Here is a 26,380-nt window from a genome sequence, read left to right as displayed (position 1 = left end):
AGAACTACCCAATCAGAAACTGTGAATCAAGGCATGCATTCTGTGTTTTAACAAGCCCTCCAGGTGACTGTACTGCCTACAAGTCAAAATGTTAAATGTGTGTAGGTGCTTAAAATAAGAAATGTAAGCCAGGTATTAGAAACATTTAGGAAGTGATGGCAAAATGGAGAGCCCCTGTCCCCTCTACAGGGAGTAGTTTCTAGTCAGCTCTACATATTTGTTGTAATGAGGGACCCAGATGTTTAGAATATGCAAGAGATGAACATGTGTTAAAGATATTACTTAACTCATTCATGAAGACACTGGTGAGATGTTACAACCAGTTCAAAGGAGAATCCAAAGAACAGAAACATTTATAGATCAGGAATATTGAAATGAAAGTGCAGATGGAGGCTTTACCACAGGAAGAGGGGTAGTGTGGTCCCAGGACAGAAGTCATTTGCTTGTCTCTAGGTAAGAATAATTTTCCATTGCTTTCAGTTATCTAAAGTTTACGGAGATGTAAAATAATTCCCAAAGAACCAAAATCAGATAACATAAAGAGTGTGCCAGAGACAACGTATAGTTTCCATTGAAATACAGAATGTCCTCTACCTGAATAATGTTACAGACTGAATGTGTCCTTTTAAAGTTCAAATATTGAAGCTCTAACCCCCACCAATGTGATGGCATTGGGAGCTTTGGGAGGTGGGGGCTTTGGGAGGTAATTAGGTTTAGATGCTTCGGGAGGGTGGGCTCTGATAGTGGGATTACGCCCTTACATAAGAGGGAGACCAGAGCTTTCTCTCTCTCCGCGGGTGAGCACATAGTAAGGAAATATCCCTCTGCAAACAAGGAGTTGGGGGTTCTCATTGGGAACCCAATCTGCAGCACCTTGATCTTGGACTTCCAGCCTTCAGACCTGCGAGAAATAGACATTTGTTGTTGAGGCCACCCAGCCTGTGGTACTTTGTTATAGGAGCCCAAGTTTAAGAAGACAGATGAACAATTGTCAAGGTTTAGTTTAGAAACCTAGCACACAGTGAGCAGATCAGTCACTTGTCATTCAGCAGGAAAATAAATAATTTCCATATAGAAGGGTGTGTACGGGCAGTGATCCCTCAGAGGGAACCATCTGTGGCTAGACTTAAATTAATAGAGTTGAGATAACACAGCAAATGCACTTAGGCTGTGTGTTTATTTGGACTATAGATGGGGCCTAATGTCTCATAGCTACCTCTATTGTTTCTATTGCTCATCTAGCCATCTAATAATTATTTGCTGGCACTAGTATGCCAGATATTATCCTAGGAACTGGGGGTATAGCAGTGTACAGAGCAAAGCCCCTGTTTATATTAGGGTGAGACAGGTAGTCGAGAATAGACCAGAATTTGTGCTTCAAACGAAAATTATGCATTGTCTAGACAGCACAACCCTTCCAGTTCTCAGCCTTTCTTTGTCTCCAGAGATGTTTTACAACTCGTAGTTATTGATAACTGATAGCAATGCAAATTATTCTTGCCTATAAACATACTAATGAATTTAGCTCTCTGGACGGTCAACCCTCACTGCTGGTAGAAAAGCTAGTTTTATGTCCATTTGTGCATCTCTCCCAACGTTTCTTTATTCTGTTGTAAGTCCGGGGAAAGCAAATCCTGGGGCAAAATACCTCTAAAAACTGAAATCAGTCAAAGGGAGAAATAAAGTTTAAAACACGTTTATTGCTTACAAACTGCAGCCTGGGCCCTTCTCTCTTGGCCCTTCCCCTCACCTCTCAGGTACAGATAAGCCCTCCGTTACCCATTGATATGGAGATGAACTTCTCTGAGGAATGATGCAAATGAACTAAAGCCATACTAGTTTTCACCTCTGAACGCCTATTGATATGCAGATATACTAAAGCCAGGCGAGTTATTCTGGAAATACTACAATTTTACCCACACCTGTATAAATTTGACCTTTTAAAAACATCTGCTTTGTTGTCGTTAAGAGTAAAAATATTCAACACGTGTTCATTTCAGTGTATGAGAATCATGATTTCTTGGGGGAAAATTATCACTTAAAATAAGTAAATATCTAGTACGTAAATGGTGTAATGTGTTATGGAGAAAATAGTATGGAGGTACGTGGAGCGTGTAATTTTAGAGAAACGAGGGGAGAGACCATAAAATGCTAAAAAATTTTTGTTGTTTATCTGAAATTCAAATTTAACTGGGCGTCCTGCATTTTATTTGGCAAGCCTACTTCTGAAGGACGGGAGGGCGCAGGCCTTGCAAGTTTGGCTTGATGTGCTTTGGACCAGGGCGCTGGTCTGTTAAGATCCAGACGTGGGGTTTTAGCGGGGCGTGGCGGGGTCTGCAGGCAACGCCCCCCGCCCAGGGCGGTGCGGAGGCGGGGCCCCGGGGGCGGGACAGCCCCGCCCCGCCCCGCCCTGTCACGTACCCGGCGCGTCTGCATCCCGGAGCGCGCCGGGCAGCAGCTGTGGCTGGAGGACGGGCCCATGGCGGCGGCGACGACGACCGCAGTGACGGCGGGGGCGGGGGCGGGGGCCGAGGCGGCCGAAGGGCCCCCGGGGGCGGCAGCGGCGCTGGAACTGTGGCTCAGTGAGTAGCAGGGCCGCCCTTGGGCGCGGGCCCAGCGCCGCACGTGAAGCCTGGCTTCCCGCCTCCCTGGGCCTTTCTGAGGCCGGCGGGCGAGCAGGTGGCCGTGGGGGCGGCGCCCGGGGGAGAGCTGGGCCCGACGCGGGTGGGAGGATCGCCCCTGGGAGGATTCCGGAATCCATTGGGGCTGCGGGCAGAGCGTGGGTTCCCTGCTCCCCCACTGCCAACCTCCACTCCCTAGTAGCATTAACCTAACGGCTAACGTTTGTCGAGCTTTTCTTTTGTGTCAGGCACTGTGCTAAAACCATTGCAGCTGTCGTTTAGGAACAGCTTCTGTTAACTCCGTTTTAGAGCTGGGGACGTTTGGACTTGAGGCTCGGTCGTGCAACATAAGCAGCCTCTTGCGGTCTCTCTGCATTTGGGGAAGATCTCTCTCTTGGCCACTGTCTTTAATGTCGAAACAAGCTTTCCGACCTTAAGTGCATGTTTATCCTGGCTGTATTTCTTACGTGTATTGTCTTCCGTAAGCTTCACGACGGTCTTGGGGGTAGTGATTGTTTTTGTCCCTGTGTTACCAATGAGGACTTGAGACTCAAGAGGATATATGCTTATTGCATTGAGCTCTGCCGGGTACTGGGAGTACTAACATGCGTTAACACAAAATCCTTGCGCACAGACATTTTTTAGCGGGTACAAATGGACAATAACAGCACCTTGTTACAGTTAACGTTAGTTGGGCAGGGGGGCGCATTTAACATGTAGTAGTGAGACGGGCGGTTGATGTAGTCAGAGTAGGGTGAGGGCCTCCGGAAAAAGCAAAGCAAGATACTTGCAGTCAGCAATGTAACTACATGCAAGGAAACCCCCCCCTACTAAAACTTTTACGTTGAACGTTAAGCTCTAGAATTCTTCAGTGAGATCAGTTAATGTTCCCCAGATAAAGAAGAGTAGCACATGTTTTATTATGCTAATCATTTGTAAGCATATGTAAGATTCACTTTAGCATACTAAAAGGCCCAGGCCTCTGTGCTGTCTTTCCTCCTTCGGTTCTGACAAGTGATTTGCAAACTGAGCAACTAATTTAGCATGCAGATCCAGCTGTAGACAACAAGGTAAAAGGCAGGAAGAATTCCATCTTAAAGATAAGATTGCATTTTAATACCCAGGAAGTTCCAGAGGCAGGATTCTTTAGCAAATAGACAATACATCAGCCCACCTTGGGGGCTGAGCAGGAAGCCTTTTGATATGCTCCCAAACCAAGACACCGGTATCCCAGAGAGAAATTAAGGCAGGAAATTCTTTATGTTAACTTAATGTTTAATATTCAGGGACCACTTAACAAAGCCACACCCCTAAGCTTTTTTCCACGTTCCCAGATATCCTCAACTGCCTATAAAACCCTTAGACAACGCACCACCACGGATTCTCTTGTCCCCTCCTGGCGTGAGTCGGGAGCTCTGTCTATTCACTTTATCTCTAAATAAAAGCCTGTCCCTTGCTCTCCTACCTTGAGTGTTTGTGAAGCTCATTCTTTGGCTTGGTGAACAAGAACCCTGGCATCAGTAGGAGTTGATTTGTTTACCTGGGGATTGTCACGGCGGGCATGGCATTTGAGTGGACAGTATAGGCAACATTTCAGGCAAAGAAATCTGCAAGTGCAAAAAAGCTGGGAAATGGGAGAGTGTGGAGCATTTTGGGAACAGGTAGATTGGTAGTCTGCGGTGCAAAGCCTTGAGAGCAAGGAGTCTGAAAAACAGACTCCAGGTCTTGCTGGGCAAGATGTTCAAGGGGTTTGTCTGCTGCAGAAAGGCGTTTATATTTCATCCCGTGATTGGAGGTTGGGGAGGGGTGGAGTTTTTCAACCAAAGAATCTGATCAAGTACACCTGTTGAAAGCATTACACGTGCAGCCACGTGAGGTCGAGTTGGTTAGGGAGGTGAGACCAGGCAGGCAGAGTAGATACTCGGTAGTGCTTAGAGGTTGGATAACAAACGCTGTGCTGTAGAATGGAGGGTAAGAGGAGGAGTCCAAGATGGATCCCAGGTTTCAGGCTGGGTAACTGGTTGGTTGGAGATGCTTCACCTGTCTCAGCAACAGATAGTTGAATTGTGGAGTTTAAGGTGCTTGTGGCAGTCGGAAAAGAGGTGCTCTTTAGGCAATTGGCTAGCTCCAGGGTGGGTCAGAGCTGGAGGTCAGAGTGGGAGTCTTCATTTCACTGGCCATGAGCTTGTCCAGGCAGGCGGTGTATCTTAAGAAAAGCAGAGGTTTGCAAATGGAATACGGAGAACCTCGACATTAAAGAAGCAGATGGGAAAAGAGGCCTGACAATGGGGAAAAGACTGAGCAAACACAGGCAGGGGGAGAGCTGGGAGGATGGGGAGCCATAGATCTCAGAGAAGGGGTATAGTTGGAAGGTAGTTTTGCTGCTGAAATACGGAGTAGGATGAGGAAGGAGAAGGGGAACTTTGAAGTGGGCAGCTAAAAGGTTATTAATGAAATATCTCTTGAGTTAAATGGTGGGGTCAGAAAGTTGATTAGCAGGCAATGGAGAACAGTAGGCTTAGACTGGAGATGGAAAAAAAGTCAAGTGGGCTGGGTTAGAGGACAGCTAGCAGCTGACTGAGTGGAGAAGATAAGAGGAACTGTGGCTGCTCAGGTTTGGAGTTTTTCAGCACCAGCTGTAGGCCATGTGGTCCCAACTTCTAGATATTCCAGTTTTTCAGGTAGGGCTAGAACCTGTATTTTTATGTGAAATCGCTTAAATTTTTAAAAATGGGCAGCTACTCTGAACTATAAAGTTTGTCTGTATGGGCCAGTTAATCTGTGGGGAGGGTACGTAGCCCCTGGCTACCAGCTTTCTTTTTAATTGAGAGTGATCTTCAAAGGAGAGAGGGACCCTGTGAGCCCCTCTTTCACACTGGTGTTCCTTTGGGGAGCTAACTATCCCCCCTTCATTCTAGGTCCAGTGTTGAAGCCACTGGAGAGAGGCTTAATGGTGCTGGCGGAGGTCACAGCGGGAACAGAAAGGGGTGACTTGGCTTTGCAGAGAGGAAGGGCACCTTTGGTTTTTCTGAAAGTCTGGGAAGGAGGTACAGAAAATTGCACATGTAAATAAGTTTGTCACTATTACCACTCCCCATTAACTATTCAGGGCTGAGGGGAACGGGGTTTAGGGGTAGGAAAGTTTGGGAATGGCTGGTAAGAGAAACGAGAGAGCCCACCTGGACACTTGAGAAGTGCTGATATTTTGAACTCAGTAGTTCTGTGTTGCAGGGACCTGTCCTGTGCATTATGTTTAGTAGAATCCCTGCCTCAACCCAGTAAACACCAATAGCAGATGCTGTTCCCAGTCATGACAACCTAAATGTCTCCAGGCCTTGTGAGATGGCCCCTGGGGAGAGGGACAGGATCACCTCTCTGCCAGCCACCTGAGATCTTCTGAGTTTGAACTTCGGAGTGTTGATTGGACATCAGAAATGTCTTTTATTTAATCTTTGTAGTTGTGTGATTCCCTGCTGCATAGGAACAGAGAAGGTGAACTGTGGTTTAAACCAGATTTGCAGGGAGGTAGGAGGTGGGGCACAATGGAGGAGATAACAATAGAAGGACATTGGGTAGAGGGTTTGACGTTCAGCAAGGACAGGAGTGTAGTTGAAGGAATGCACTGTGAGCCGAGGCTGAATGGGGATCGAAGTAATTTTGCGTAGGGTCTGATGACTGCCAAGCTCAGGTCATTGAGATCTTTGCCTCATCAAGCAAGGCGGCTCTGTCTCTATGATGCATATAGTACTACCCCCTCCCTCTTAGGATCAAAAGAATAAATAGATGCAAAACCCTTAAAATAGTGGCTGGCACACAGTGTTAGCTGTAATTGTCATTAGTCTTTTTAGTTGCCAGTTGCAGGAAACACTCCTATTGGCTTACCAGAAAAACAGGAAAAACATTGAACCTAGAACCAAGGAGGGGTAGTTCCCCAAGGAACAGCTCAGAAGCTCATGCTTTAAAAATACACACAGCAGCTTCTGTACATTCTGCAGCTTCCCCTTCCCCCCTAGTTTATTTTGGTCATTGTTCACATGACTGCATGTATGGCTGCTCATGTGTCCCTTGGTACAGATGTCCTCTAACCAGTTCCCTGTTAGTGGGCATTTCAAGGTGTTGCTAGTCATGTGCTGTTAGAAGCACTGGGTCCTCTCAGTCTCTGGGATTCTAGCTTTGGTAGTGCTGTCATGGAGGCAGTAGCTGTGGCAGGTGCTGAGTAAATTCCTTTCTTCCTTCCCCCTGGACCTACATGCAGGTGATCTGTCCTATCTTCCAGCCACACTTTATGCCTCCTTTGGGGGTTGGGAGCAGTCTTGATTGCAATCTATTTATATCCTGAGCTTCTGAGGGCTGAGCTCACTCTTTACTTGGAGCCTAGGATAGGACATTCCTGTGGTGGGTCTTGGGCTTTTAGCACATTCTTAATTGAATGACTGCTGGATTATGAGGGTCATATCTCCTATAGATGGATTCCCCTGTGCAGTGAATGCTATTGAAGGATTGAATTCTAAGTGTTCCTCGAGGTGACTGCTTCCCCACAGACTCAAGACTCTGGTTACCGGAACAGGCTGCACCTAGCACCAGAGCCATGACCCTGGTGGATGGCTGGCAGCTGGTGTGAGATGATTTGGCTTCTGAATTAGTCACTTAGAGGAGCCTTTTCACCCACAGCTGGAGGTCTCAGCTGTTTTAATACCGCTCAGCCTGTAGCAGGCTTGAAGTGCACATAAATGTTCATTTTATTAAGCAAATATATAGCAGTCCTGTTACATGTCCTACCCAAGTGCCAGCTAAATAAACCACTTTAATGCCTGTGACAGCCATTCCCAGTGCCTTGACAGAGCTGTGATGATCATGAGAAGGCAGAGAAGGGGTTCTTTGAGTTTTCCCCTGGCCCTGCCCTGGTCTGGTCACTAGCCACTCCATAGGGCAGATTGGAGTCTGGTTGCTGTGGTCTGGTTGAGCCCAGCTGCTGGTCCTCAAGAGCTCTGAGGGCCTCTGAAATAGTTGGCAGGCTGGGATTATGTGTTCAGGGAAGAATAACCTTCTGGAGTCAGCAGCATGTCCAGTCAATTGGCCAAACTGCAAAGCAAAAGATGAATCATTCGTTCATTCCTACAGTGGGTCTTGGGCCTTTTTATCAGTGCTAAGGACTATGCTAGGTGCTAGAGCGTGTGAGGGTGAACGAGAAAGACCTTCCTGCCTTAGGCAGCTGGTATCTGAGTGGCAATAAAGTCAAAGAAACTATTTCTAGAAGAAGCCCTGTCTTTGTCAAGTAGCTGAAATGATTGGGCCCTGGAGTCAGGCAGACCTGGGGCTGAACTTTTGTGCTTGTCATTTTCTAGCTTTGTGGTTGGGAAGGTTTCTTCACTTGTGAATTGACAAGGTAATAATAGTACCAGCCTCAGCCCCTCTGAGACATGAAGGGAGGGGATGCTTGGAGGAAGCACTCAGCATGGTGTCTGGCCCATAATAACTTCATTAAAATAAAAAAAAGAGGTAACTAATACTATTATTGCTGTTATTTTGGGGCCATAATTAACCTTGAGTGAATCCTCATGATACAGTTAAACTCCTTACACTTTATAGATCTTGCTGCTTTGCCTTGGTCAAGAGCTGAACATGACTCAACCTCATAGAGGTTTTTTCTTCATTCCTTGGAAAGGCTGGTGCTTGGTGGCAGGAGAGGAGGGTGAGGGCTGGATTCTGCCCTTGGGGTTAGCTGGAGCCGCCTCTAGGTCCCCTCGAGTCTAGGTGTCACCCTTGACCTGGAAGTGAACTGAAACCTCATGAAACTTAAATAATGTAGACTTATTTTCCATGAGTCAGATTTCCTTAATTCGAATCTCTAAGAATTGCTGCTTTAAATAATTTGTTTCACGAGTGATAATTTTTTTATTATGGGAAAGGCAGTGTAGTAAGCACTGTAGGGAATATATGGCTTTTGCCTTCTAGAGTTTAGTTTTTTTAGGTGTAATAAGGCATGCATTTGTATTTTTAAAGTAGAAAGTAGATGGTGTTATAATAAACAGTAAGATTAGCTATCCTTTATTGATTACTTAATATTTGCTGTTGTACGGAGAATTCTAAGCACTATCTCCTTTAAATCGCATGACTATCCCCTGAGGAAGGTACTGTTTTCCTTATTTTATGGCTAAGGAAACTGAAGCTCTGGGAGCCCAATAACTTATAATGACAGATGGAGCTAGAGGTCTCCATCATAAAAGAAGCAGGTAGAATATAGGCCTTCTGAGAAGGAAGAGATGGCTTCTGTTGTGTGGACATGGGGGTCTTTATGAAGAGGTGGCATTTGAATTGGGATTTGAAGGGTGGATAGGATGTTGAGAAGTGGAACATAGGGCAAGAACCTTGAGGAAAAAGGTGAGGGATATATTGGAATTGATAATCAGAATCCTTTGCTTTCCTTTGTCATCTTTTTTTCACTGAGAATGGATTTGGTGGGTGGGAAGATGGGTGATTACCTATCCTTTGCCTCTCACTGAGTTGAGGAGGCACATGACTTCCATGTGACATAAATGTGACTGCAGTCAGGAAGGTTAAACTAGCTGACTGTGGAATCTAAGTAATCAGGAGGGAGGAAAACTCGGAGGTGCTGGAGCAGTGGGAGGAGGTTTTTGGGAAGAGAGAGATATTCAGATGGGCCCTAAAGAATAGATAGGATTTTGAGAGGATGAGAGTGGACATTGAGGCAAGAGGAATAATACCAAAATATGACCCTGAGAATTAGCTTATTTGCAGAGTTTGAAAGAGCTGCTTTGTCAGGACCAGAAAGATGTCTCAGTGGAGATGTGGATGGGCTGGGATGGGCTGGACAGTGGGGAGTAGGGAAGGTGTTACAAAAGGGCAAGACAAAGAGTCTCAGCAACACTTTTGTGAGAGAGTGGCCTGGTTCAGGCTGGGGGTGGAGTGGGCATCCTTATTGGGGATTGGACAGGGATTGTAGGCATCAGGGATTGCGGAAAGAGGGGAAGAAACCGCTCCCATCTAGCACCAGGAAAACAGCCCCTTGTCCCAGGAAGGTCAAGGTTGCCCCTCCCCTCAGGGAGCTAGGGCTCAGGCCTTCTGAAAATCTCCCTTTCTCCAGGTATCTCCTGTCCCCCACTGTGCCCTGATGCCCTTTGGTGCTAAGTGACTTCACATTTCATCCAGATAGGACTATTCCAGTGGGGGAGACGGAGACCCTAGCATGATTGGATCCGAGTTCCCTGGGAATGTATAAGGTTAAGAAAGGACCAGGATTTGGAGGACTGGAGGACAGCGTTTTGAGGAGGTGCTTTTGTCAGACTGCACAAGCTGTGGACACATGGAGGAACTGCTTGCAAAGGATGGTCAGAGAGGATTTCACTAACTGAGGCTTATATTGAGAGGTGTTGCTTTTGAGGACATGGTGGATGACCAAGTAGAGGCACCTAGAGCCTATAGAATGTTCTAGTCTTCCTGTCACGTGGCTAAGACACTTACATGCCCATCCTCATTGCAGGGCCACAGTGGGAAAGTCTTGATCAGGGGCATGAAGAAGGAGCACATAGGCCAACCCCTGCTCTGGAAATGGGGTCCCTCTCAGGACAATAGCTTGTTGACTAATTTGCTCATTCAGTCAGTCAGCAAATATGCGTTTAGGCATATTGTATGCCAGACGCTGCAGCCCAGGCAGGGTCCTGTCCCTTTCAGCTCTGCCTGCTGGGTCTGAGCCCCTGGGTGTGTGATGTCACAGTCCTTGGCTGTCATATGTTTTGGAGTAGGGAGAGGTGTCTGTTTCTTTTGTTATGCCATCTTTCATTTTAGTTTTATTTCCTTGACAGATAAAGCCACAGACCCAAGCATGTTGGAACAGGATTGGTCCGCTATCCAGAATTTCTGTGACCAGGTGAACACCGATCCCAATGGGTAAGGTGACCTTCGCACACGTGCTTTACTCTGGGGATGCCTCAGACTAAGTGCGTGCTTTTGTCTCGTGGGCCTGTTTTTCACAGCTAGGCTTTCTTTTCTTTTTTTTTTTAAATCTCCACAATCTACTAAGAACATTATTTTTCTAGAGATAGCAAATTCATGTATTTTTTTTTTAAACAGCACAGACAGTTTGCAACTAGACATTACTTTAAAAAATTTGAAATAGTGTTACAAAACACTAATGCTGAGGAGGCCTGACCTTACAGATAGAATGTAGCTAGGTTACATAGCAGTGTGAAAGAGATCAACGTGTTTGCCATAATTTAAATGTAATCATTAAGAAAAAGGTACGTTCTTGTTGAATTCTGTTTCCAGAGCATCTGGGTAGGAACCAAAGAATCAAGTCAGTCATTCACATGTTTAAATTGCATGTTGCTGAATATTCAGCCTTTGAAATGAGCAAAGAGTCGGATCACACCTCCTCCTTCTTTGTTTGCTGAGCATTTATCATATGACAAGGTGTGCACTGTCAGGACCTGTTTACACATAGGTCTGGGCCCCGACTGCTTAGCTTGGAGTTGTCGGGGTGGATTGGCTGTGGGGGGGCTGGGGGGGTGACCTTAGTAAGATGACAGGGGGAGGACCTTGGTTGCTGCAGCTGTCCAAAGGCTGGGTGGGAGCATCCTGCAGAGGCTCGGCATGGGCTATGTGCCATTCACTCTCCACTTCTGCTTGGGGACCTGAGCTCTTGGAGGAGAGGTGACTTTACTGAGCATACTATGCCCAGACGGTAAGTTTTTTCAACCCAGCATGCAGGTCTCTTTGTTTTCCTGTAGCCCAACCCAAGCACCCTGGCTCCTGGCCCACAAGATCCAGTCTCCACAGGAGAAAGAAGCTCTTTATGCCTTAACGGTGAGTTCAGCGTGCCGCTTAGCCTAAGTGCTCCTGTGCTGACACTAGAGAGTGCTGGCCCCTTGTCCCATTTCAATGTGCTGGAGAGCCCCTGGGAGGTTCATCTTGATCAGCCTTGGGAGAGCAGGCTGCAGGGAGTTCCGGGCTCAGATTGCCCCATCCTAGATCTGTTGCTAGGGAGCAGCAATTGGGAGAAGGAGAGGAAGGTTATTTATTTTATTTTATTTTTATTTATTTATTTTATTTTGGTATCATTAATCTACAATTACATGAGGAACATTATGTTCACTAGGCTCTCCCCTTCACCAAATCCCACCCCTACAACCCCCATTACAGTCACTGTCCATCAGCGTAGTAAGATGCTGTAGAATCACTACTTGTCTTCTCTGTGTTGCACAGCCCTCCCCAGAGGAAGGTTTTATGTTCTTTATCTTCATTAGGCCAGGGCTGACAAGGTCAAGTGCCTACCAAGCCAGACCTGTAACAAATCAGTGAGTGGCTGGGTGAGGACCGACAACCCGGAAAGCGAATGCCTCAGAGGGCAGCTGTGGAAAGAAAAGTGGGCAGGCCTAGCTTGTCATTTGAGTGCCAGCACGTAACCTCTGGTTTAACAGTTCTTTGGCATTATGTATCATATTTCTACCTCTGAAGAGGAATTGATTCCCTGACCAGTTCCACCTGCCCATAGGTAGGGTGAAAGGTAGGGTGATCTCAGGGTACACACTCCCACTGAACTATTTTCCTCAGCACAGTGATATCAAGGTCAAACAGGTGGCATTTTTTTCTTAATCTGAAAAATCTCATTCTTTCTGCAAAACTTCAGTGTCCTTATAGTTGTGAAGAAACCCCTAGGGTGGTTCCATCCAGCCAATGCTCATCAGATCTGAGAAGAGCGCTGGAGCCAGTGGTTTTCCCTTCTCATGGGGGTCCTGTGTCTGGGCAGGTGCTTGAGATGTGTGTGAACCACTGTGGAGAGAAGTTCCACAACGAGGTGGCCAAGTTCCGCTTCCTGAATGAGCTGATCAAAGTATTGTCCCCGAAGGTGAGTCCCCTGGGCCTGGCCCTGTTACTGTATTGTGCCGGTCCCCAGCCTGCAAACTCCTGTTGCCCTCCTGGGTGGAGGTGGGCCTGCTTACGACAGAACGTGCAGCGCGCCTCAGGTTTGTGAGAGAGCAGAGGTGGAAGTCCTGCATGGGAAAGCTTTCCTCTCCAAGGTCTAGGGTAGGGTCATGCTCAACAGCTGATCGCTGCCCACTAATTTGTCAGCATTTTCAAATTCTCCCTTTAAAAATGGCCGTGGGGGTGGGTGGCCTCAAGGGGTGTGGAACTAGCTTGTAGAACAGGTTTCCTTGTAAAGGTCAAGAGACAACAAGTGTGGCTTTTAAGTTTTATATCACTTCTTGCCTTTTCCTTGGCACCTTTCCACCTGGCACTTAGCTTAGTAACAACATTCTCAGGCAACTGACATTGACAGAAGCTTCCTTTGCTGATTCCCAATAATTCCTTGATACCAACTGTGTCTTACAACTTAATTTAGTTCTGGCACTGACTACCCAAAGTCAGTACAGACCCTCTGCTTGAAGGGCTCACTTCTACCTAGACTACGCCTACTTAAGACACGAGCCAGCAGTCTCAGGTATCCCCACGCTACCTGCTCTTCTGCCTGACCAGCTGTGCATACACAGGTTCCCGTTACCCCTTCCACCAGAGTCCATAATTCACTAGAGAGACTCAGAGAGCACAGGAAAACGTTCTGCTTACTATTTATCATAAAGGATATAAATGAAAGAGATACATTGACCAGGTCTTTGGGGGGAAGTAGAACAGAGCTTTCACACACTCTCCTTGTGGAACCCAGACATACAGCCCTCCCAGCACATTCAGGTGGTCAATCAGGGAGCTCTCTGAACCTCGTTTCAGAGTTTTTATCTGGAGTTTTGTAAGATTAAATCATTGGCCATGTGATTGACCTCTGTCCTCCCTCTGAGGGGTTGAGCAGGGGCTGAAAATTCCAACCATCTAATCATGTGTTCGGACTTCCTGGAGTGGTCAGGTCCTCCCTTGTACTAACAGCCCACCTTGAGCAGTTAGCATCAACTCAGGTGTGGCCCTAGGGGGCTTGTTGTGAATAGTAAGAGAGAGTCTATCAGGAATTTCCAAGGGTTTTTGAAACTGCCAAGAACTGGGGACAAAGACCAATATATTCTTTAATTATAACAAACTTATCCCAGTCAAATGAGTGTCCCCAGTGGCTCCAACCTAGGCCAATATAGAGGGTTTTTAATTTTAGGAGTTTTGGTGGTTGACTCCTTGAAACCCAGAAGGAGCCCAGGGACTGGGTGCCAGATAATTTGGCCTCTAGCTGTGCCTCCCCTCAACCAGCCTTGGGCAGCTCACTTCTCTCTTGTGGTAGTGTGGGCTGGGTGGTCTTTTAAGTCCCTTCCAGCTCTATATAATTCTCTTTTCTTTTTATTTTCAGTACCTAGGATCCTGGACCACAGAAAAGGTTAAAGGAAGAATCATTGAAATACTCTTTAGTTGGACGGTCTGGTTTCCAGAAGACATCAAGATCCGAGATGCTTATCAGATGCTGAAGAAACAGGGTCTGATTTCCATTTCTTAGGTTCCCTTTTCACAGTAGCTGTTCCTTCTTGCTTACATGCTTTGTAGTTTTTTGGTGAAAGCTGGGCATCTTGCATCAGACAATCTAGACTAGGACAGATAATTTTTAATCCCTGGAAAGGAGCAGACCTTTCCATCTGGTAGGCAGGAATTGAGTGGGGTTTGAGATTGTTGTTGCTAGTCACCCTTGCTGTTCAGGTTTCACATTCCTTTAATGCTAGCTTATGTTTTGGGTGGGGACTGATTCATTAGAGTTTCCACTGCCTTCCTAACAGTAGACATTATTACCTGTTACTCAATGCTGGTTAGCCTGAGGGCGGGGAGTCAGCCTTCTGTGTTCTAAGCCTCAGTCTTAGGTAGATACTGTGTCCCTGGGTCTCCTTAGGACCTATTCATGATTCTGCCCCACCCCGATGTAAGTCTGGGCCTGAGATATCTTCCTGGCCTCCCCCAGGGGCACTTTTCTGTGCCTTTTCTCTAGCTGCAGTAGGTTGTCACTGCTGTTCTAAGGACTCCAGGAATTGTTGTCCTTCCCCCAGCAGTTTAAGGCCTTTGTTCTGGAGATGGGGGGAGGATTTAGATAGGACATCACACCTTTCCCATCCATTCTCTCAGTGTGATCACCTGGTGAGGCCTTAGAGAAGAGCCTCTCCCTCTTGTGTTGGGACTCCAGAGGTTTTGTGTTCTCTTGCTAGTTTGTGCTGACCTGTAAGCAATTAAAAAATTTTTTTAGCTGAATTATTCATATTGGTGTTGCCTCCCATCTCTCCTTGGAGGCATTGTCTGGATTTCTGTTTTCTTATTGCCCTGCGATCTCAGCTTTCTGACAGATGGAAGGAAAGTAGTGAATGTGTAGGTCGTGCAGGGCTGTTGTCGTCAGGGCTGGGGTGCTGCAGCTCGTGCCTTTCTGCGTCCTGTGTGGAAGGTGGGAGCCCTATTCCTTTCCTCGTGGGCTCTGTAGCATAAGGAACCTGGATTCAGGATGGACTGTTTTTCCCTGTCAGTGCACTCAGGATTTTTAGGAGTGTCAGGAATCCTACAGTAATAATTATTCTGGGCCCTGGGAGGTTGATGAGTATTTTTATAGCAGAAGGCCCACAGACTAGCCTTTGGGTCGGTTCTGCTCTTAGTTGGCCCTGATGTTCTAGTCTTTGTGCTGGTTCCTTGGATTCTCCCAGGGGTGGCGGGGGAGGGATGCAGAGCCTTGATCATACTCTGGGTGGATCCCTTTAAGGCAGTTGACAATATTTTCCTAGTGGGACATCAGGAACCAGGGGTTTTTGGACTTTATACTGGTTCCTGCTGAAGTCAGTGGATAACCACATCAGTACCTTCATGAATTGCATGTCTTAGGAATCATAAAGCAAGACCCTAAACTACCAGTGGATAAAATCTTGCCCCCACCTTCTCCCTGGCCCAAGAGCTCCATCTTTGATGCTGATGAAGAAAAGTCAAAGGTAAGGAGCATCTCCCTGACCTCAGTGGCCTACCTGGAATCTGATCCGACCCCTCATAGAGATCTGAAATGTGCCTTGGAACGTCCTTCATTCCCTGAACTGGAGTGTGGGAGGACGTGGGCAGGTGGCTTAGTGTGTTCTCTCTGGAGCAGGTTCTGTTGAGTGAGGGAGCATAAGGTCAGGGTGTTTTCTTCATTGACGGGCCAAGTAATAAATGCCATGGTTTGGTACTGTCTACCTTATCTGCAGAAGTGCTCCCAAGGGGAGAAAGGTACAGAAGGACAACCAAGCGGGTAATGCAGATGGTCGGTCATACCCAGAGTATGTGTGGTATTGGGAGAGAGTGGTGGAAAGGAAAGAACGGGTTGTATGTCGGCTCAGGTCTTTCTTAGTGCCAGGGAGCCTGATCTCCCACATTTCCTTCCACTGTTGCCTCTCAGAATTGTTGCTCCTCAGACATTAGTCAAGAGAGGGAAGGGAGAAGGAGGCCAGTCACAGCCCAGGCCGAGAGCCCCAGGGATCACTCCAGAGAGCCTATGGAGTGGGAGGGCCCCAAGGACAAATGCGGCAGTGCCTTGGCGCTTACTGCTCTCAGCCACTCACGTGGTCTGGTCAGTGTAGGAGCGGGAGCGCTCCAGCTGTGTGTGCACCTCTCTGATACGCTCTGCCTTCAACTGCACCTTGCAGCAACCTGTCCCTTGAATCTAGATGCTTGGTGGCCATGGGGTCCCTGTAGGCAGAACGAGCAGGGCTACACCAGATTCTGGGTTGCCTTTCTGGCTCCGCTCCTCCTGGTGCCTTACAGCTGCAGCTAGGGAGGAGGGATGGCATGGACTTTTGGGGAAGATGGAATCCTGTGTCACCTTGGCAAGCTACTTATGCTCTCGGGGGCTCAGGGTACCCATCTTCTCTGCCAGGCATCCAGCAAAGACCATGTGATTGCTGTGTGCTAGGCACTGGGAATTTGGTGAACAAGATTAGCAACGTCTGTCACATCACAGAGTACGTGGTCCAGGACAACCCCAGCACTATGGACAGTTTGGGCCAGATAATTTTCTTGCCGGGACCTGTCCTGTGCACTGTGGGATGTTGTTTATAGTACCCTTGGCCTCTGCCCATTAGATGTCAGTAACATGTGATGACCAACATGACTTTGCCAGATGTCCCCTGGGGTAGATATTTCTCCAACTCCCCACGCCACTGAAAACCAGTGGTATGTGGGGGTGGCCGTAACACCTACATTGTCATGAGGATTTGGTAAGGTAATGCATGGCAAAATGTGGGAGCTGCTATTAGTGTTAATTCTTCTGCTGACATTAGACACAGAGGAAATGAGTCTCACTTACCCTCCTGTTAACTCTTCAGCTTCTGACAAGGCTTCTGAAGAGCAACCACCCTGAGGATCTTCAGGCTGCAAACCGGCTGATCAAGAATTTGGTCAAGGAGGTGGGCTTTTTTCTAGTGGTTTCTGCGGAACCAGCATTTGCTAGGGAGGGGACAGTGTGTATGTGTATGTGCTTGTGAGTGTTGATACACAGTTTGCTGGGAGGAGGGCTGGCCTCCTGGTTTAGCAACTGGGGAACAGTGTGGGCTTCCCGAAGGGCAGCAAAATGGAGACTGGAAGCAGAAACCACTCTGTGTGCTTCCCCAAGACTTCTGCCCAGAAGCTCAAAGCTTTTCATGGACACCAGTTGCTGTCCTTGGGGCAGGACTGGTTCAGGTTGGGAATCTGGTCTTCAGAGGGATTTTAAGGGTGGTGCTGCAAAGGAGTAGATCACCAGGTCCCAAAATTGTGGTTTCCCCAGGACTGCTGGGCTTCAGGTACTGTCCTCACCACTGAGTGAGCACTCCTGGCGCTCTGTTAGGGCCTTCCCCGAGCTCTCTGCAGCGTGGGGCTCCTTTCCCATCCCTTGTTCAGGCTTGATCTAGGGAATCTGCTCCCTCAATGTTATCCTCTCCTTTCTCCCAAAAGGAACAAGAAAAATCAGAGAAGGTGTCCAAGAGAGTCAGTGCTGTGGAGGAAGTACGGAGCCATGTGGAGGTGCTACAGGAAATGCTAGCCATGTACCGCAGGCCAGGCCAGGCCCCGCCAGACCAGGAGGCCTTGCAGGTACTCCTCGAAAAAAAAAAAAAAAATTCAGGCATCACTGAATATAACTGACATACTAAAAATTGCACATATTTACAGCACATTTGATAGGTTTTGGCATGTACATGTCTATGAAGCCACCATCACCAACAAGATGGTAGATATGTGTCCCTCACCCCCCAGAATTTCAAGTCCCTTGGTCATCCCTTCCTCCCTTTCCTCCCTGTCTTCCTGTCTCCAAGGAGCCACTGACTTGCTCTCTGCTCTGATGATTTTGTATTTCCTAGACTTCTGTATGAATGGAATAATACAATATGTACCCCCTTCCTTTTTTTTGGTCTGACTTCTCCCCCATTGTGTAATTATTTGAAATCCATTCATCTTGTGTCTATCATTCCTTTTTACTGCTGAGTGGTATTATGTTACAAGGTACCACCATATACATCTGTTGATGGATATTTGGATTGTTTCCAGCTTTGGGTGGTTATGAATTAAGCTGCTATAAAACAGTTGGGTATAGGACTTTGTGTGAACATATGTCTACCTTTCTTGGGTATTACCTAGGTGTGGGATTGCTGTGTCATACACAAACTGTATAGTGAACTTTTAAAAAAAAATTTTGTTATCATTAATCTACAATTACATGAAGAACATCATGTTTACTAGGGTCCCTCCTTCACTAAGTCCCCCCCACAACCCCCGTTACAGTCACTGTCCATCAGCGTAGTAAGATGCTTTAGAATCACTACTTGTCTTCTCTGTGTTGCACAGCCCTCCCCATTCCTCCCCCCATGCGACATTATGCATGCTAATCCTAATACCCCCTTCCTTCTTCCCTGCCCTCATCCCTCCCTTCCCTCCCATTCTCCCCAGTCCTTTTCCCTTTGGTAACTGTTAATCCATTCTTGGGTTCTGTGATTCTGCTGCTGTTTTGTTCCTTCAGTTTTTCTTTGTTCTTATGAGTGAAATCATCTGGTATTTGTCTTTCTCCACTTCGCTTATTTCACTGAGCATAATACCCTCTAGCTCCATCCCTGTTGTTGCAAATGGTAGGATGTGTTTTCTTCTTATGGCTGAATAATATTCCATTGTGTATATGTACCACATCTTCTTTATCCATTCATCTACTGATGGACACTTAGGTTGCTTCCATTTCTTGGCTATTGTAAATAGTGCTGCGATAAACATAGGGGTGCATCTATGTTTTTCAAACTGGGGTGCTGCATTCTTAGGGTAAGTTCCTAGAAGGGGAATTCCTGGGTCAAATGGTATGTCTATTTTGAGCATTTTGAGGAACCTCCATACTGCTTTCCACAGTGGTTGAACTAGTTTACATTCCCACCAGCAGTGTAGGAGGGTTCCCCTTTCTCCACAACCTCGCCAACATTTGTTGTTGTTTGTCTTTTGGATGGTGGGGATCCTTACTGGTGTGAGGTGATACCTCATTGTGGTTTTAATTTGCATTTCTCTGATGACTAGCGATGTGGAGCATCTTTTCATGTGTCTGTTGGCCATCTGAATTTCTTCTTTGGAGAACTGCTCATCTCCTCTGCCCAGTTTTTAATTGGATTATTTGTTTTTGCTTGTTGAGGTGTGTGAGCTCTTTATGTATTTTGGATGTCAAGCCTTTATCGAACCTGTCATTTATGAATATATTCTCCCATACTGTAGGGTACCTTTTTGTTCTATTGATAGTGTCCTTTGCTGTCCAGAAGCTTTTCAGCTTGATATAGTCCCACTTGTTCATTTTTGCTTTTGTTTTCCTTGCCCTGGGAGATCTATTCATGAAGAAGTCCCTCATGTTTATGTCCAAAAGATTTTTGTCTATGTTTTTTCTAAGAGTTCTATGGTTTCATTACTTACATTCAGGTCTTTGATCCATTTGGAATTTATTTTTGTGTATGGGGATAGACAGTGATCCAGTTTCATTCTCTTACATGTAGCTGTCCAGTTTTGCCAGCACCATCTGTTGAAGAGACTGTCATTTCCCCATTGTATGTCCATGGCTCCTTTATCGTATATTAATTGACCATATATGTTTGGGTTAATGTCTGGAGTCTCTATTCTGTTTCACTGGTCTGTGGGTCTGTTCTTGTGCCAGTACCAAATTGTCTTGATTACTATGGCTTTGTAGTAGAGCTTGAAGTTGGGGAGTGAAATCCCCCCCACTTCATTCTTCCTTCTCAGGATTGCTTTAGCTGTTTGGGGTCCTTGGTGTTTCCATATGAATTTTTGAACTATTTGTTCCAGTTCATTGAAGAATGGTGTTGGTAATTTGATAGGGATTGCATCAAATCTGTATATTGCTTTGGGTAGGATGGCCATTTTGACGATATTAATTCTTCTAGCCAAGAGCATGGGATGAGTTTCCATTTGTTAGTGTCCTCTTTAATTTCTCTTAAGAGTGTCTTATAGTTTTCAGGGTTATAGCTCTTTCACTTCTTTGGTTAGGTTTATTCCTAGGTATTTTATTCTTTTTGATGCAATTGTGAATGGAATTGTTTTCCTGATTTCTTTTTCTATTGGTTCATTGTTAGTGTTTAGGAAAGCCACAGATTTCTGTGTGTTAATTTTGTATCCTACAACTTTGCTGTATTCCGATATCAGTTCTAGTAGTTTTGGAGTGGAGTCTTTAGGGTTTTTTATGTACAATGACATGTCATCTGCAAATAGTGACAGTTTGATTTCTTCTTTACCAATCTGGATTCCTTGTATTTCTTTGTTTTGTCTAATTGCTGTGGCTAGGACCTCCAGTACTATGTTAAATAACAGTGGGCAGAGTGGGCATCCCTGTCTTGTTCCCGATCTCAGAGGAAAAGCTTTCAGCTTCTCGCTGTTCAGTATGATGTTGGCTGTGGGTTTATCATATATGGCCTTTATTATGTTGAGGTAGTTGCCCTCTATACCCATTTTGCTGAGAGTTTTTATCGTGAATGGATGTTGAATTTTGTCAAATGCTTTTTCAGCATCTATGGAGATGATCATGTGGTTTTTATCCTTCTTTTTGTTGATGTGGTGGATGATGTTGATGGATTTACGAATGTTGTACCATCCTTGCATCCCTGGGATGAATCCCACTTGGTTGTGGTGTATGATCCTTTTGATACATTTTTTAATTCGGTTTGCTAATATTTTGTTGAGTATTTTTGCATCTACGTTCATCAGGGATATTGGTCTGTAGTTTTCTTTTTTGGTGGGGTCTTTGCCTGGTTTTGGTATTAGGGTGATGTTGGCTTCATAGAATGAGTTTGGGAGTACTCCCTTCTATTTTTCAGAAAACTTTAAGGAGAATGGGTATTATATCTTCTCTGTATGTCTGATAAAATTCTGAGGTAAATCTACCTGGCCCTGGGTTTTTTTTTCTTGGGTAGTTTTTTGATTACTGCTTCAATTTCTTTGCTGGTAATTGGTTTGTTTAAATTTTGTGTTTCTTCCTTGGTCAGTCTTGGAAGGTTGTATTTTTCTAGGAAGTTGTCCATTTCTTCTAGGTTTTCCAGCTTTTTAGCATATAGGTTTTCATAGTATTATCTAATAATTCTTTGTATTTCTCTGGGGTCCGTTTTGATTTTTCCTTTCTTGTTTCTGATTCTGTTGATGTGTGTTGATTCTCTTTTTCTCTTAATAAGTTTGGTTAGAGGCTTATCTATTTTGTTTATTTTCTCAAAGAACCAACTCTTGGTTTCATTGATTTTTTTCTATTGTTTTATTCTTCTCAATTTTGTTTATTTCTTCTCTGATCGTTATTATGTCCCTCCTTCTGCTGACTTTACGCCTCATTTGTTCTTTTTCCAGTTTAAGTAATTGTGATGTTAGACTATTCATTTGGGATTGTTCTTCTTTAAGTATGCCTGGATTGCTATATACTTTCCTCTTAGGACTGTTTTTGCTGCGTCCCACAAAACTTGGGGCTTTGTGTTGTTGTGATTTGTTTCCATATATTCCTTGATTTCTATTTTAATTTGTTCATTGATCCATTGATTATTTAGGAGCATGTGGTTAAGCCTCCATGTGTTTGTGAGCCTTTTTGTTTTCTTTGTACAATTTATTTCTAGTTTTATACCTTTGTGGTCTGAAAAGTTGGTTGGTAGGATTTCAGTATTTTGGAATTTACTGAGGCTCTTTTTGTGGCCCAGTATGTGGTCTATTCTGGAGAATGTTTTCCATGTGCACTTGAGAAGAATGTGTATCCTGTTGCTTTTGGATGTAGAATTCTATAGATGTCTATTACGTCCATCTGTTCTAGTGTGTTGTTCAGTGCCTCCATGTCCTTAATTATTTTCTGTCCGGTGGATCTGTCCTTTGGAGTGAGTGGAGTGTTGTAGTCTCCTAAAATGAATGCGTTGCATCTATTTCCTCCTCTAGTTCTATTAGTATTTGTTTCACAGATACTGGTGCTCCTGTGTTAGGTGCATGTATATTTATAAAGGTTATATCCTCTTGTTGGACTGACTGACCCCTTTATCATTATGTAATGTCCTTCTTTATCTCTTGTTACTTTCTTTGTTTTGAAGTCTATTTTGTCTGATACTAGTACTGCAACACCTGCTTTTTCCTCCCTGTTGTTTGCATGAAATATCTTTTTCCATCCCTTGACTTTCAGTCTGTGCATGGCTTTAGGTTTGAGTTTCTTATAAGCAGTATATAGATGGGTCTTGCTTTTTTATCCATTCTGTTACTCTGTGTCTTTTGATTGGTGCATTCAGTCCATTTACATTTAGGGTGATTATTGAAAGATATGTACTTATTGCCACTGCAGGCTTTAGATTCTTAGTTACCAAAGGTTCAAGGTTATCTTCTTTAGTATCTTACTGTCTTAGTTAACTCGCTTATTGAGCTGTTATAAACACTGTCTGGTGATTCTTTATTTCTCTCCATTCTTATTCCTCCTCGTCCATTCTTTATATGTTGGTTGTTTTATTCTGTGCTCTTTTGTGTTTCCTTTAACTGCTTTTGTGGGTAGTTGATTTTATTTCTTGCCTTTAGTTAGTATTTGGTTGGTCTGCTTTCTTTGCTATGATTTTATGTTCTCTGGTGACATCTGTTTAGTCTTAGGAGTGCTCCCGTCTAGAATAGTCCCTCTAGAATACCCTGTAGAGGTGGTTTGTGTGAGGCAAATTCCCTCAACTTTTGCTTGTCTGGGAATTGTTTAATCCCTTCTTCATATTTAAATGATAATCATGCTGGATACAGTATTCTTTGTTCAAGGCCCTTCTGTTTCATTGCATTAAATATATCATGCCATTCTCTATTGGCCTGTAAGGTTTCTGTTGAGAAGTCTGATGATAGCCTGATGGGTTTTCATTTGTAGGTGACCTTTTTCCTCTCTGTAGCTGCCTTTAAAATTCTGTCCTTGTCGTTGATCTTTGCCATTTTAATTATTATGTGTCTTGGTGTTGTCCTCTTTGGGTCCCTTCTGTTTGGAGTTCTGTGTACTTCTGTGGTCTGATCGATTATTTCCTCCCCCAGTTTGGGGAAGTTTTCAGTCATTATTTCTTCAAAGATACTTTCTATCCCTTTTTCTTTCTGTTCTTCTTCTGGTACCCCTATAATGTGGATATTGTTCCTTTTGGATTGGTCACACTGTTCTCTTAATATTCTTTAATTCCTGGAGATCCTTTTATCTCTCTCTGCATCAGCTTCTATGTGTTCCTATTCTCTGGTTTCTATTCCATCAATGGCCTCTTGCATCTTATCCATTCTGCTTATAAATCCTTCCAGAGATTGTTTCATTTCTGTAATCTTCCTCCGGACGTCATCCCTTAGCTCTTGTATATTTCTCTTCAGCTCCGTCAGCATGGTTATGACCTTTTTTCGAATTGTTTTTTAGGAAGACCAGTTAGGTCTATCTCCTTCTCGGGAGTTGGCTCTGTGATTTTGGTCTGTATCAGATTCTTTTGCCTTTTCATGGCAGTAGAGGCAGTTGTGCGGGGCTGGCGCTGTGTGTTGGCTGGGAGAACGTCCCTTCTTGCTGGTTTGTGGCCTTCCTCTCCTGGGAGGATAGCGACCTCTAGCAGCTTGTGGTGGGCAGCTTCGTGCACTCAGGGCCTCTGATTCTTGACTCGTCGCTGTGGAGTTAAGTTTGATGGTTGCTGTGGAGTTAATCTCCGTGGTTGCTATGTGCATGGCTGATCTATATGGTGGAGCCTCGTTGGAGGGGAGTCAGGCAGGAGGCTGTTTATTGCCGTGAGGGGCCTCTGAGCTGTGGTTCTGCCCAGGGGGTTAGGGTGCCTGGTGTTCCCTGGGATTCCCAGCCACTGGGCTAAGTGACCCGGGGACGCTTCTGTCCAGCTGTGGGGTCCCTGTCCCCTTAAGACTTTCAAAAAGCACTTGCTCTTCTTTGTCCCGGATGCCCCAGCTGCGGGGACCCGCTCACAGGTCTTACTGTCCTGTTTCCCTAGTATCCAGCACGCCACGCACTGTGTCTGTACTCTGGTGTGGATGGCTGTGGCTGGCTGTTTAGCAGTCCTGTGCTCCCTCTCCCTCCCCGCTCCGACTCCTCTCCTCCCGCCGGGAGATGGGGTGAGGGACGCTTGGGTCCTGCTGGGCTGCGGCTCGTATCTTACCTGCTTCGGGAGGCGCTGGGTTCTCACAGGTGTGGATGTAGTCGGGCTGTTGTCCTGTGTTTTCTGGTCTCTCTTTTAGGAATAGTTGAATTTGATGTATTTTAAAAAATATATATGGTTTTGGGAGGAGATTTCCACTGCTCTACTCAATCCGCCATCTTGGCCCCACCCATATAGTTAACTTTTTAAGACTGTCAAAACTATTTTCTCAAGTGGTTGTATCATTTTGTGTTCGTAACAGTGTATCAAGAGTTCCAGTTTCTCCACATCTTACATATCATGAGGTCTTTTTTCTTAATAACATCTGTATTGAGAATCCACATAACATAAACAACCATCATCACTATCTAAGTAGAACTTTCTTTTTTTTTTTTTTTTTGGAGTGATGGGGTTTTATTTTTGTGTTATTATTTTTTAGGTCCTTTTTTAAAATTTTTAAATTTTGGTATCAATAATGTACAATTACTGAAACATTATTGTTACTAGACTCCCCCTATTATCAAGTCCCCCACATACCACATTGCAGTCACTGTCCATCAGTCCATCAGTGTAGTAAGATGCTGCAGAATCACTACTTGTCTTCTCTGTGTTTTACAGCCCTCCCCATGCCCCCCTACATTATGTCTGCTAATTGTAATGCCACTTTTTCCCTTTATCCCTCCCTTCCCACCCATCTTCCACAGTCCCTTTCCCTTTGGTAACTGTTAGTCCATTCTTGGGTTCTGTGAGTCTGCTGCTGTTTTGTTCCTTCAGTTTCTTCTTTGTTCTTATGGTCCACAGATGAGTGAAATCATTTGATACTTGTCTTTTTCTGCCTGGCTTATTTCACTGAGCATAATACCTTCCAGCTCCATCCATGTTGTTGGAAATGGTGGGATTTGTTTTCTTCTTATGGGTGAATAATCTATTGTGTCTGTGTACCACATCTTTTTTATCCATTCATCTACTAAGTAGAACATTTTTATCACCATTAAAAGAAATCTTCTACCCACTAGTAGTCACTTCCACTTGCACCCTCCAGCTCCTTGGAACCACTACTCTAATTTCTGTGTGTATAGGTTTGCCTGTTTGGACATTTTATATAATTGGAGTCATACAACATGTGGTCTTTTGAGTCTGGCTTCTTTGACTTAGCATAATGTTTTCAAGGTTCATCCATCTTGTAGCTTGCTATTGATGCCTGATTAACACTCCTATATGGCTACATCATATTTTGTTTATCCATTCATCAGTTGGGCATTTGGATTGTTTCCACTTTTTGGACATTATGAATAATGCTATGAATATTTGTGTACAAGTTTGTATGAATGTTAACTTTCAATTCTCTCTGATGTGTGTCTAGAAGTGGAGTTGCAGGATCTTATAGCTTCTCTGTTTAACTTTCTGAGCTACTGCCAAATTGTTCACCACATCATTGCATCATTTTATAATCCCACTAGAAATGTATGAGAGTTCCAGTTTTCCATATTCTGCCAACAGTTATTGTTTTTTTTTTATGATAGCCATCCTAATGAGTGTGAAGTGATACCTCACTGTGGTTTGATATATATTTCCCTGAAGGCTTAAGTTGAGCTGTCTCTTCTCTGTTTGTTGGCCAGTTGTGTACCACCTCTGGAGAAATGTCCTTTCAAATCTTTTGCTTAATTTTAGAATTCGGTTGCCTCTTTGTTTTTGAGTTGTAAGAATTCATTAAATATCCTGGATACAGGTCCCTTAGATTTCTCCCATTCTGTGTCTTGTTTTTTCACTCTCTTGACAGTGTCTTGTGAAGCAAAAGTTTTAATTTTGAAGTTCAATTTCCCTAATTTTTAATTTTGTTGCTGCTCCTTTGGTGTCCTATGTAAGTCCCTCCTGCCTGGTACAGAGAGGTGGCAGGGGCACTGACATGCCATCTTAGGCAGCTGTTTGTAGTCTGTCCTTGGAGCTCTGTTCCCTTTCGTCTTCTCTGCATTCCAGCTTTTTATCCTTCTCTGAACAGGAAGGCTGTGGCCTTCCCATAGTTCCTTTGTTTACCTATCCTTACATTTCACAGGGTTAACAGAAACGAACTAGTGTCTTTCCCAGTTCCAAAGTCCTGAGAGAAAAATCTGTTTGGCTGGCTTGGCTCATGACTCTAGCCCAGGTCAGTCAGCTGTGCATGTGATTGTGTAGAGAACAGAGAAGATCACGCTGGCTGCTTCATGTGGCTGGGCAGGACAGACCTCA

General features: G+C 44.9%; 1 protein-coding gene across 4 annotated transcripts in view; it reads left to right on the top strand.

Moving 5' to 3' along the window:
• The first annotated feature begins 2,431 nt into the window (after positions 1-2,431).
• Positions 2,432-26,380, top strand: part of GGA2 (golgi associated, gamma adaptin ear containing, ARF binding protein 2) — a 37,555-nt gene continuing 13,606 nt past the window's right edge. The window contains exons 1-8 of one of the 4 annotated variants that reach the window (XM_036916948.2): positions 2,432-2,582; positions 10,445-10,529; positions 11,369-11,444; positions 12,388-12,486; positions 13,924-14,047; positions 15,420-15,523; positions 16,889-16,969; positions 17,496-17,633. In XM_036916948.2, coding sequence (XP_036772843.2) covers positions 2,480-2,582; positions 10,445-10,529; positions 11,369-11,444; positions 12,388-12,486; positions 13,924-14,047; positions 15,420-15,523; positions 16,889-16,969; positions 17,496-17,633 — 810 coding nt within the window. In that variant the 5' untranslated portion in view covers positions 2,432-2,479. Of the gene's footprint in view, positions 2,583-5,556; positions 5,687-9,843; positions 9,863-10,444; positions 10,530-11,368; positions 11,445-12,387; positions 12,487-13,923; positions 14,048-15,419; positions 15,524-16,888; positions 16,970-17,495; positions 17,634-26,380 lie in introns of those variants that run through there. The other 3 variants (XM_036916950.2, XM_057487036.1, XM_036916951.2) reach the window with 3 other exon arrangements.

Source organism: Manis pentadactyla, chromosome 10 (genome assembly GCF_030020395.1).
Source record: "Manis pentadactyla isolate mManPen7 chromosome 10, mManPen7.hap1, whole genome shotgun sequence".
NCBI lineage: Eukaryota > Metazoa > Chordata > Mammalia > Pholidota > Manidae > Manis > Manis pentadactyla.
Note: the sequence above shows the minus strand (reverse complement) of the source record. Positions and strands in the feature narration are given on the sequence as shown.